At 42.4% G+C, this 12,799-nt stretch overlaps 1 protein-coding gene across 3 annotated transcripts in view; it reads right to left on the minus strand.

The window, feature by feature from the left end:
• Positions 1-12,799, minus strand: part of PDE4B (phosphodiesterase 4B) — a 404,634-nt gene that overhangs the window by 88,112 nt on the left and 303,723 nt on the right. For all 3 annotated transcript variants that reach the window (XM_048861443.2, XM_075131780.1, XM_048861444.2), the window contains one exon: positions 1,335-1,529. In XM_048861443.2, coding sequence (XP_048717400.2) covers positions 1,335-1,529 — 195 coding nt within the window. The remainder of the gene's footprint in view (positions 1-1,334; positions 1,530-12,799) is intronic.

Here is a 12,799-nt window from a genome sequence, read left to right on the forward strand (position 1 = left end):
ACTTATACAAATCCTATAAGCTTCCATTAAAATGCTACAGAAGTCTGAGAGATCCTTCACACTCATGAAAAACAAAAACACACTATAATCCATTATACTTCACCTATTTACTGCCCCCAGTTTCTAATTATGAGACTATTTCTTATGAAACCACCACCTATTTTATAAATTAATGCCAACTGGTAATTGGATATAGACACTGTGTGCAAGGTCAGCAGATCCAATCTCGTCTTCAATAACCACCATTGGGTGGCTACTTAACTGACCCATGAAATGAGTTCACGGTCTCAAACAGGAGTTCTATCATAAAACCTGCCCTCACGGTTGGCACTAGTTGGCATAGCCTTGGTAGTCTCTGTAGCGAGACTAAAAACTGATTAGACATGAAGAATGAACTACCCTCCAGTAGCTGAGCTGCCTTGAGACAGTTCCTGCTGGTCATGGGAACGTGAACAGAGCTGCATGGGGAAACCGGGACTGCAGCAGTCTCATGCTCGATCTGAGCTATAGAAAGAATCTTCAATTTCTGGCACCTTTCCCCAGAATTAAATTCATTTGAAAAATTATCTCAATTTTTTCCGTTCATATAACGTTATGAATATTGAGGCCTTTGCCCATTAAGAGGCATTCAGTTCCTGGAATATAATTACTGGCACAAAGGTTTGGTTACCTGCCTTCATTTAAAGCATGGAAAGGTGTGTCTAATGAGGCCAGTTTCTCCAGTGACATGTGGTCTTCTACCAAGCCACCAAGAAAAAGGCAACAGAAAAATGTTAAAATGTGCACTTTAAACTTAAGCACTGCAAATCAAGTAAACCTATTTAATCTACATGACATATTTTGTACCAATCCTGTCTATCCATCCATCTATACATGTTTGCTAACATGGTCTTCACTGTATTATATTAACCATACATTACAAAAAACCAAAATATCATATAAAAACATACGAATATATTTGAAATATAAGGTAAGTGATTTAGGTAATTTGGCTGAAAATAACAATAAACCTCATCTATTAAAAAAAGAACTAATTTTCATACAAGTAACAAGTAAACAACAACGCTATTTCAGAACATTGATTTGCAATGCTTTTCTACTAGCTGGGAAACATTTATTTAATAGGCTAAAACATTGAGTCTTGTGAGCACATAGCTGGGGGTCATGAACTCCTGATTTGGCCTGTGTTGTTTAATAAAAACCACTTTGCCTCAGGTTCTCCCTCTATAAAATACATAATTACCTCTTTGGGGTATTAAGAGGATTACAGAGATGTTCGTAAGGTGCTTGGTCTCATTATTATGATGAATGATGTAAATTAGATTCATACTCACTGTTCACTTGGAAGAGATGAGTTCCTGGACATAGTCTTTGGTGATAAGTCATAGTCACTGTCTGATCTGTAAAGAAATGACTCCCGGCGCTGGCTGTGGCCTGGAAAAGTGGTATGCAATACAAGTCCTGAAGAAGAACTGGCCTGGGGGTCCAATGGGCTGCGACCTGATGACGGGCCATTTTCTACATCAAAGCTATGAACAAAACACATATGGTTTCATGCACATTTGCTGATATGTATTTTCAGAGCATAGCATAAAACTTTTTAAATTATTCTGGTATGGTGAAGAGCTTCAAATATAGGAGGCAGAGTTTTACATTTATTTTGGGGGGTTTCAACCTGTGGCAAGGCCTGCCCTCTCCTGCACAGATGTATTAAAGAAAGGAAGAGGACATCAGCAGAATGGCTCCTGAACTCTCTGAATGGTTGCTTTGCTCCAGCCCTCCAATTTCACTCACAAATACACTTTTGCTGATATAGGGCAGGATTTGGTCTAAGTTAACATATTTACCTTACAGCTCCTTCTCGCACTGTACATATTTTCTCTTCCTCCAGTCTGAATTTTGCTGAGCTCAACATACTTGTAATCCACTCAGCACACATACAGATTACTCCTCCAGGCTCCGTGGTTTTCCTCGACCCTCTCTCCAGGGTTACACTTGTGATACAGGTCAACTCCCTTTTACTAATCTCAATTAGCTGAGCCCCAGTGACGATCCTCACAGTGTTAACATGCAATAATGTAGATGAAATGCACACAATCCAGTTGACATCTTCGAACAGCATTACTGAACAAGCTAGTCCAGGCCCAGCTTTTATAGCCGTGTCTAGTATGAGATATGAGCTAACAGACAGTTTTCAAGGCTTAACACAGATGCACATAAAATAGTTGACTTCAGAATGGTACAAAGCTTACTGTTAGGGAATATGTACCAGGAAAGCCTGAAGTAGCTGAATACCAATCTCATCATACTCATTTGAAGGTACAAAGATGGTGAAGGACTTGAAGAACTATGCTATCCATACGCAGTGTATTAATTCTCTTTAGAATGCATGCAGCTCAGCTCAACAACTGTAATCCGCACTGCAGCCAACCACTGACAGCAGTCAAAGTTATGCATCCTCAACAATTCTGGAAGTCAGGTCACTTATTTAGGAGCTTAATTTCAGGCAACCAAGTTTGAAGATTGTGGCCTGTACTTTCAAATACATTTCACAGCTTAACCATTGTGAGAAATACTTCTTTAGCTCATCCACTTTCAAACTGCTAGGTTGAGCAAAATGGAGTTTGTTTTTTATTTAAAATCTTCTGTCACCATTTCCATGCACACCCACTTTCTTACGGGTTTATAACTTGGCTGTTGAAGCATGTGATTGAAGTCACTTTGGACATTTTAGCAGGAGACACCCCTCATAAACTTCCAAAATAAGCAGGCTGGCCAGTTTTGGTTGGGTTTTTGGAACCAGTCTGACTGATGTAAATACCATATGTGCTGCAATATCCAAGCAAAACCAAAATGAATTAACGATAAATTCAGTCTGTATTTTCTTGCTTTTTCAGTTTATGTCAAAGCCTGTTTGTTATTATACAGGGCTAAATTGTGTTCCCCTTAAATGCAAATAGTTCCATTGAAATCAATGGCTGTGACTCAGGGCCGGCTCTACCGTTTTTGCAGCCCCAAGCAGTGAAAAAACCTGTTGCCGCCGAATTGCCACCACGGATGGAGGAACAGAGAAGCTGCTGCCGATATGCCACCGCTGCCGCCCCTTTCTGACTGCCGCCCCAAGCACCTGCTTGGAACACTGGTGCCTGGAGCCGGCCCTGCTGTGACTATGCTTTGAGATAGAGTAACTTTACTGTTTATTCATGTGGGTGTCAGGTTTGGGTCTATACTTTTATCTTTTTGCAGTGTTTGTTTTGGCTACGTTAGTGTCCTGCAACTTCCTAGATCATTCTTTTCTAAAGGTTTACTTAAAGTGTGACTGAGAAGTTTGAGTAGACATCAGTTGTTCCATTAGCAATGAAATACACATATTTATTTTGAAGTTTGTGTCTAACACCTTTGTGGAGCCATCTAATTTCTTGTTTGTATTCCCATATGGCATGTAACCACAGAAAACTCAAGTGCTCACAACATCACTGCTATGCACAACTGAAACAGGAATCATGGATCGGAAGTAATAATGAGTGCATGTAACTGATCCCATAGTTCATGAAAAGGGGGTATGGATTCCATAAAAAGAACCTTGCCTCTTTCTGGTTCTTCAGTATTTATTTCATAAAACTGATTCTTGAGACGTTTGATCAGTGTTTTATAACTGGTGTTCAATTTAACCTAAAAAAGTGAAATCTCCAATTGTAAACTACAATATTGTAGACAGAATAATTGTAGGCCAATCTGGTCCACTAAGCCACTACCCTCTCCTCATTCAGGAAGTGAGTAAACAATAATAATAATAATTGTTTTAAAAAATCCAAACGTTTATTTTAACCACCATGATGTGGACTTGCCTAAACTGAGTACCTGGAGGATTTCCTTACTGTAATCCCGGTCTTCCTCCTCCTTCCCTTCCAGCTGGCTGCTACCTACACTTGTCCTGTCTAATGATGGATTGTAAGTTCTTTTGGGTGGGGAGCTCATTTATCTATTTGTCTTGTAAAATGCACAACATGCTCTTGACATCTGTAAAAATAAATAAATAGTAAGCGAGGCATTGCTGAGCTACTACACAGGAAGGCTGATCAGATGTGCCAATCTGTTATACAACAGGACGTGAGGTCACTGTTACGGTTGTACATTAGTGTGTGAGTTGGATGAAGTTTAGGGTGTGTATTTCTTTTCATGTCTGTTGAAGTTGGACGTGTAACCCTTATAGGCTGTGAGTGCATTAGGTGGCAAGGAACACAGGAGACTTTTCTCTTCCCTTCTTACTTTAAGATTTTATTAAACATGTTATTTCCTTTGTCTGGAGGGTTTGAATTATGCCTGAAAGCAACCTTAACTTCCAGCAAATGAGGAGAGGCATTGCTGAGATATGACACAGGAAGGTTGGTGAAGTATGCAAGAAAGACAGCAACGCTACAGATGCCTAAAGGACCTGAGGGTTAAAAAAAAAAGGCTTTTTGAAGAAAATCAGTGACTATGGTTTTAATATTTTCTCTCTTTGTGAGCTAAGTTATGCATTTGGAAGTATCACCCTTATGAACTGTAGGGAATTTTTTTTTTTTTAAGCAGATGGATATGCAAAGAAATCCCAGTGCAAGCCAGGTTACTTGACAGGTCTTGCAGAGAGAGAATGAGAATCTTACAGTACAGAAATGAACTGTTATTACAGACAGGATGATCAGGATCAACCAAAACATTCTGGATCTCAACACCCTCCCCTCAAACTTGCTCCTGCCCTATTTCCATTATGGGCTGAACAAAAACTATAGATACAAGCATCCTCAAGCTTTTGGGCAAGCCAGATTCAGATCTGGAAGTCTGCTTTAGATCTGAACTTTGTGGCTTGGGCCTTTTTCTAATCATTATGATATTCATATCATTCGAACAGCTGAGCAAAGGCATAGAGGGTTACTGTGGTGACGCATACTATTGTCCCCTTCCAAACACCAGGCACCAAGCATATACTTAGTGTTACTTTTTGCACAAACACTTCAGCCTCTCATAGATTAAAATCAGAATTCTTTTTCTTGACAAGCAATGAGTCAAAATGTTACCCTCAAGCTGTTATCTAACAGAATAGGGTGTGACTACAGCGACTCGTCTTGAAACAGCAGTAACAGCCAAAGCATCAGAAGTATATGCTGCCTACTCTAATGTGGCAATTTGTGCCAGAAACATTTTTGAAGAACTGTTTATTTAATATACCAAATACCATGTATTTATTCATAAAAGAACAACTCATAAAGTACTAGTAGCAACACATTGTGCACGGAGAACTGGGCAGGTGAAACATAAATGTACCATTATGTACATTTGTACTTGGGTTCAGATTTTTCACAATTTTAATGCTTCTAGAAACCACATATTGGGCTGGAAAAATACAAGACCAGATCTTCTTCTGGCCTTTCAGTTCCTCGAAGCTGGATACACATCAAGTTATTTAGCTCAAGATTTATTCTGGCAAGTAAATGACTCCTTAAGGCATTACAAAACCCCATGAAAATGATAAAAGCAAAGAACAATATTAAGATATGTGATGTGGTTAAGGTTCCTACTCAGAGCTCAAGTATGAAAACTGCAGAAAAACCTGAGAGTCTCTGGACTAAATTTAGAAGCGTGAGCAACAAGGGTGATGTCGTGGTGGGAGTCTGCTATAGACCACAGGACCAGGGGGATGAGGTGGACGAAGCTTTCTTCCGGCAACTCACGGAAGTTACTAGATCGCAGGCCCTGGTTCTCATGGGAGACTTCAATCACCCTGATATCTGCTAGGAGAGCAATACAGCGGTGCACAGACAATCCAGGAAGTTTTTGGAAAGTGTAGGGGACAATTTTCTGGTGCAAGTGTGGAGGAACCAACTAGGGGCAGAGCTCTTCTTGACCTGCTGTTCACAAACCGGGAAGAATTAGTAGGGGAAGCAAAAGTGGATGGGAACCTGGGAGGCAGTGACCATGAGATGGTCGAGTTCAGGATCCTGACACAGGGAAGAAAGGAGAGCAGCAGAATACGGACCCTGGACTTCAGAAAAGCAGACTTTGACTCCCTCAGGGAACTGATGGGCAGGATCCCCTGGGAGAATAACATGAGGGGGAAAGGAGTCCAGGAGAGTTGACTGTATTTTAAAGAATCCTTATTGAGGTTACAGGGACAAACCATCCCGATGTGTAGAAAGAATAGTAAATATGGCAGGCAACCAGATTGACTTAACAGTGAAATCCTTGCTGATCTTAAACACAAAAAAGAAGCTTACAAGAAGTGGAAGGTTGGACAAATGACCAGGGAAGAGTATAAAAATATGCTCGGGCATGCAGAATGAAATCAGGAAGGCCAAATCACACTTGGAATTGCAGCTAGCAAGAGATGTTAAGAGTAACAAGAAGGGTTTCTTCAGGTATGTTAGCAACAAGAAGAAAGTCAAGGAAAGTGTGGGCCCCTTACTGAATGAGGGAGGCAACCTAGTGACAGAGGATGTGGAAAAAGCTAATGTATTCAATGCTTTTTTTGCCTCTGTCTTCACGAACAAGGTCAGCTCCCAGACTACTGCACTGGGCAGCACAGCATGGGGAGGAGGTGACCAGCCCTCTGTGGAGAAAGAAGTGGTTCGGGACTATTTAGAAAAGCTGGACGAGCACAAGTCCATGGGGCCGGATGTGCTGCAGCCGAGAGTGCTAAAGAAGTTGGCGGATGTGATTGCAGAGCCATTGGCCATTATCTTTGAAAACTCATGGCGAACGGGGGAAGTCCTGGACGACTGGAAAAAGGCTAATGGTAGTGCCCATCTTTAAAAAAGGGAAGGAGAAGGATCCTGGGAACTACAGGCCAGTCAGCCTCACCTCAGTCCCTGGAAAAATCATGGAGCAGGTCCTCGAGGAATCAATTCTGAAGCACTTAGAGGAGAGGATAGTGATCAGGAACAGTCAGCATGGATTCACCAAGGGCAAGTCATGCCTGACTAATCTAATTGCCTTCTATGACGAGATAACTGGCTCTGTGGATGAGGGGAAAGCGGTGGATGTGTTGTTCCTTGACTTTAGCAAAGCTTTTGACATAGTCTCCCACAGTATTCTTGCCAGCAAGTTAAAGAAGTATGGGCTGGATGAATGGACTATAAGGTGGATAGAAAGTTGGCTAGATTGTCGGGCTCAACGGGTAGTGATCAATGGCTCCATGTCTAGTTGGCAGCTGGTATCAAGTGGAGTGCCCCAAGGGTCGGTCCTGGGGCCGGTTTTGTTCAATATCTTCATAAATGATCTGGAGGATGGTGTGGATTGCACCCTCAGCAAGTTTGCAGATGACACTAAACTGGGAGGAGAGATCGATACGCTGGAGGGTAGGGATAGGATACAGAGGGACCTAGACAAATTGGAAGATTGGGCCAAAAGAAATCTGATGATGTTCAACAAGGACAAGTGCAGAGTCCTGCCCTTAGGACGGAAGAATCCCATGAACCGCTACAGACTAGGGACCGAATGGCTCGGCAGCAGTTCTGCAGAAAAGAACCTAGGGGTTACAGTGGACAAGAAGCTGGATATGAGTCAACAGTGTGCCCTTGTTGCCAAGAAGGCCAATGGCATTTCGGGATGTATATGTAGGGGCATTGCCAGCAGATCAAGGGACGTGGTCGTTCCCCTCTATTCGACATTGGTGAGGCCTCATCTGGAGTACTGTGTCCAGTTTCGGGCCCCACACTACAAGAAGGATGTGGAAGAATTGGAAAGAGTCCAGCGGAGGGCAACAAAAATGATTAGGGGACTGGAACACATGACTTATGAGGAGAGGTTGAGGGAACTGGGATTGTTTAGTCCATGGAAGAGAAGAATGAGGGGGGATTTGATAGCTGCTTTCAACTACCTGAAAGGGGGTGGATCTAGGATGGATCTAGACCAAAGAGGATGGATCTAGACTGTTGTCAGTGGTAGCAGATGACAGAACAAGGAGTAATGGTCTCAAGTTGCAGTGGGGGTGGTTTAGGTTGGATATTAGGAAAATCTTTTTCACTAGGAGGGTGGTGAAGCACTGGAATGCATTACCTAGGGAGGTGGTGAAATCTCCTTCCTTAGAATTTTTTAAGGTCAGGTTTGACAAAGCCCTGGCTGGGATGATTTAGTTGGGGTTGGTCCTGCTTTGAGCAGGGGGTTGGACTAGATGACCTCCTGAGATCCCTTCCAACTCTGTTATTCTATGATTCCTATGAAACCCAAATTCAGAGCACTGGTTTATACAGTATGCAATGAAGGAGATTCATATAATCACTATGCTATATTATGGCTCTTAAGAATGACTTAAGTACATCTACAAAATGATATATAGCTGAATAGACATCAGTATTTTCTTTTATGAATGACTCAGTACATATCCTTATTTGTGCACAGAAAATCAACAGAAAAAGCTCAGCTAAATAACAATGGTATTTACAGACATCTAGCTAAAAGACATACATACCCTAATTGTAAAATTTGATCACAGAGGGCTCTTCAATCTAGCAGACAAAGATATAACAAGATCTAGTAGCTGGAAGTTGAAGCTAGCCAAAGTCACATTAGAAATAAGCTGCACATTTTTAACAGTGGGGGTAACTAAACACTGGAACAATTTACCAAGAATTATGGTGCATTCTCCATCACTGGAAATTTTTAAATCAAGATTGGATTTTTTCTAAAATATCTGCTCTTGTTCAAACAGGAATTAATTGAGAAAAGTCCTATGGCTTTTGGTTTTACACAGGTGGTCACTTTAGATGATCACCGGGACCCTTCTGGCTTTATAATCTATGGTAAAATAGGCATTTGTTAACGATTGACTTGTGTAAACTACGAAGTCTATGTGCAAGAAAATAATAGAAAAGCAAAGACTGAATTGCTGGCCTATTAAAAAGGTTAGAGTAGATTCCTACTGTAGAAAGACTTATTGAGACAAATGGCCTTTTACATAATCCCTGAGGCCTTTTTATTTTTAAAGAAACAGACACATCTGTGCAGTTCAGGAACAGGCATGAATCATCAACCAGACATTAGTTGGGTTGAGTTCATTCCAAAGACCAATGAACAACAACAGAAACAAAACAACAGATCAAAAGGGAAACTCCATGGACACCGCTAGTCAGCAAAGAGTAAGACTGACATGAAAACGAAACTAAGGACATATTCAGACTAGAAACCAGAAAAAGAGAAGAATTTTACCACATCCTGTGAACTGCTGTTCCATCAGGGCCAAATCCTGGCCACTACATGGATCCACAGTGGGGAGGGAGAAACCCCTTCTCACCCCACACCTGCATAAGAACCAGGCAGAATTGTAGCCTCTGTATCTGAGGGAGCACGGGGACTGCTCTGTGCCTACTGTCGTGGGAGGGCATGAACCCCACAAAAAGAGTAAGATGAAACATAGAGGCAATGGCACAGCTCCCCTATACACGAACCCAGGGTCATCCTTAGCTATTCTGGGGCCCTATGCAGCCCACCCACAGGGGGGAGGGGGAAGGGGGCAGGCCTCCGCAGGGAGGGTGGGGGGGGCTCTGGCTTGGGGGATGGGGGGACCACCCCCAGCACTCAACGGCGGCGCGGCTGGGGCCGGGCCACTTCACTTCCCACCGCCGGTGAGTGCAGGCCTGGCCCTGCTGCACTCCTCAGGGGAGTGGGGGCGGGGCTGGGGCGGAGCATGGCGGGAAGAGGTGGGACTCGGGCGGGGAAGGGGCCAGGGGCAGGAAGAGGTGGGGTGGGGTGGGGCTGGGGCTGGAGCAGTACGCAGATGTGCAGGGCACCAGGAAACGTGGAGCCCCAAATTTCCTGGTGCCTTACGCAGATGCATACTTTGCATCTGGGTAAGGACGGCCCTGCACCAACCCAAGGAGCTGGCTGGCCACACTGGAGTAGTAAGTGGAAACCCCAAAAGCAGTGTGTGCATTACTTCTGCAATGCCACAGAGTCCTGGGAGAAGACAGTATGTCTGCTTGCGCTCCCTCTGGGGCAATGCGGCTGTACCATTAGGTACATTCAAGCCCTTCATATTTACTCTGTCTTATTAAGGAAACTCCCAGGAGTCACGGGGAATGTTAGGTATGCAGGGAACACAGAATTAAAAGGGATCTTGTATTCTTCTATGGATGAAAAAGCTATATAAAAAGCTAGGTATTGTTATTATTATTATTATTACTTTATTATTATATTATTCAAGATATTTCTCTAATATAAATGAGAATATTTTGTAATAATACATAATAATAATAATAACAAAGTAATAATAATAATAGAACTAGGTAAGCCTTTTGTCTTATGTTTGTATTTAGTAACATAATTTATTTTAACAAGGGGAACTGCATTCTCCCTCAGTCCTTCTGCATTTCACGCCCTAATAAAACCATAATAAACAGTAAGAACAGAAAAAGAACAAGGAGTACTTGTGGCACCTTAGAGACTAACAAATGTATTTGAGCATAAGCTTTTGTGGGCTGAAACCCACTTCATTGGATGCGTGCAGTGGAAAATACAGTAAGAAGATAGATAGATATATACACAGAGAACATGAAAAAATGGGTGTTGCCATACCCACTATAACGAGAATGATCAGTTAAGGTGAGCTATTATCAGCAGAAGAAAAAACACCATTTGTAGTAATAATCAGGATGGCCTGTGTCCAACAGTAGGGGGAAAAAGACAAGAAGGTGTAACAGTAGGGGGAAAAATAAGCATGGGGAAATAGTTTTACCTTGTGTAATGACCCATCCACTCCCAGTCTTTATTCAAGCCTAATTTAATGGTGTCCAGTTTGCAAATTAATTTCAATTCAGCAGTTTCTCGCTGGAGTCTGTTTTTGAAGTTTTTTTGTTCTAGTATTGCCACATTTAGGTCTGTAATCAAGTGACCAGAGAGATTGAAGTGTTCTCCGACTGGTTTTTGAATGTTATAATTCTTGACGTCTGATTTGTGTCCATTTATTCTTTTGCGTAGAGACTGTCCAGTTTGGCCAATGTACATGGAAGAGGGGCATTGCTGGCACATATCACATTGGTAGATGTGCTGGTGAACAAGCCTCTGATAGTGCAAGAACAGAGACAGCCAGTAGATGGCACAAGTTAACAGTAACTTGCTTAGACACCTGCTGATTGAGGCACTTGTTTCAGTCATGGATGCAAAAACTATTACTGCAACAAATTAATAAACAGAGGAATAACACAATGAAATGCCAAGAGAAATTCCACTTGAATGTAAAATACAACTAAGTCCTACTCACCATGCTGGAAAACACACAGACTTAATAAAAAACAAACCCACAATTTTCCCACATTCTGCTCTTCATAGAATATCAGGGTTGGAAGGGACCTCAGGAGGTCATCTAGTCCAACCCCCTGCTCAAAGCAGGACCAATCCCCAATTTTTGCCCCAGATCACTAAATGGCCCCCTCAAGGATTGAACTCAGAACCCCGGGTTTAGCAGGCCAAGGCTCAAACCACTGAGCTAGGCATCCCGCCCTCCCTGCTCTTTTACATGGTGAAACCCCACTGAATTCAAAGTGATTGCACTGACTAATTTAGGGGGCAAATCCAATTAGTACCTTCATAGCCAAAGAGATTTCCTGGGGAGAAGGACTGGTGTGTTTCCTATTGCACAGGGTTTGGAATGAGAAGGGTCTGCTCTATTAGGTGGGAGGGGGTCAGAGGATCCAGGGCTCAGTAGATCTTCCTGCCCTCCCTCAAGGTCACCTTGAGGCAGCAAAGACCATTGGGCAGAAGTAATTGACTCAGAGTGGCTGCAGAATGACTCCACAGTCTCTTTCATGTGATCCCTGCAGAGATGCAACACTCCATAAGAACGGCCATACTGGGTCAGACCAAAGGTCCATCTAGCCTAGTATTCTGTCTTCCGACAGTGGCCAATGCCAGGTGCCCCAGAGAGAATGAACAGAACAGGTAATCATGAAGTGAGCCATTCCCTGTCTCCCATTCCCAGATTCTGGCAAACAGAGGTTAGGAACACCATCCCTGCGCATCCTGGCTAATAGCCATTGATGAGACCTATCTTCCATGAATTTATCTAGTTCTTTTCTGAACCCTGTTATAGTCTTGGCCTTCACAACATCCTCTGGCAAAGAGTTCCACAGGATGACTGTGCATTGTGTGAAGAAATACTTCCTTTTGTTTCTTTTAAACCTGCTGCCTATTAATTTCATTTGGTGACCCCTAGTTCTTGTGTTATGAGAAGGAGTAAATAACACTTCCTTATTTACTTTCTCCACACCAGTCATGATTTTATAGACCTCTATCATATTCCCCCTTAGTCGTCTCTTTTCCAAGCTGAAAAGTCCCAGTCTTATTAATCTCTCCTCATACGGCTGCTGTTCCATACCCCTAATAATTTTTGTTGCCCTTTTCTGAACTTTTTCCAATTCCAATCTATCATTTTTGAGATGGGGCGACTACATCTGCACGTGGTAATCAAGATTTGAGTGCACCATGGATTTATATAGAGGCAATATGATATTTTCTGTCTTATTATCTATCCCTCTCCTAATGGTTCCCAACATTCTTAATGATTCATAACATTGTTTGCTTTTTTGACTGTTGCTGCACATGTTTTCAGAGAACTATCCATAATGACTCCAAGATCTTTCCTTCGTGGTAACAGCTAATTTAGACCCCATCATTTTATACGTATAGTTGGGATTATGTTTTCCAATATGCATTACTTTGAAATTCAGTGTTGGTAAATGCATCTGCCACTTTGTTGTGCAGTCGCCCAGTTTTGAGAGATCCTTTTGTAGCTCTTCGCAGTCTGCCTTGGACTTAGCTATCTTGAGTA

The sequence above is a fragment of the Caretta caretta genome, chromosome 8, assembly GCF_965140235.1.
Source record: "Caretta caretta isolate rCarCar2 chromosome 8, rCarCar1.hap1, whole genome shotgun sequence".
In the NCBI taxonomy this organism is placed as follows: Eukaryota; Metazoa; Chordata; order Testudines; family Cheloniidae; genus Caretta; species Caretta caretta.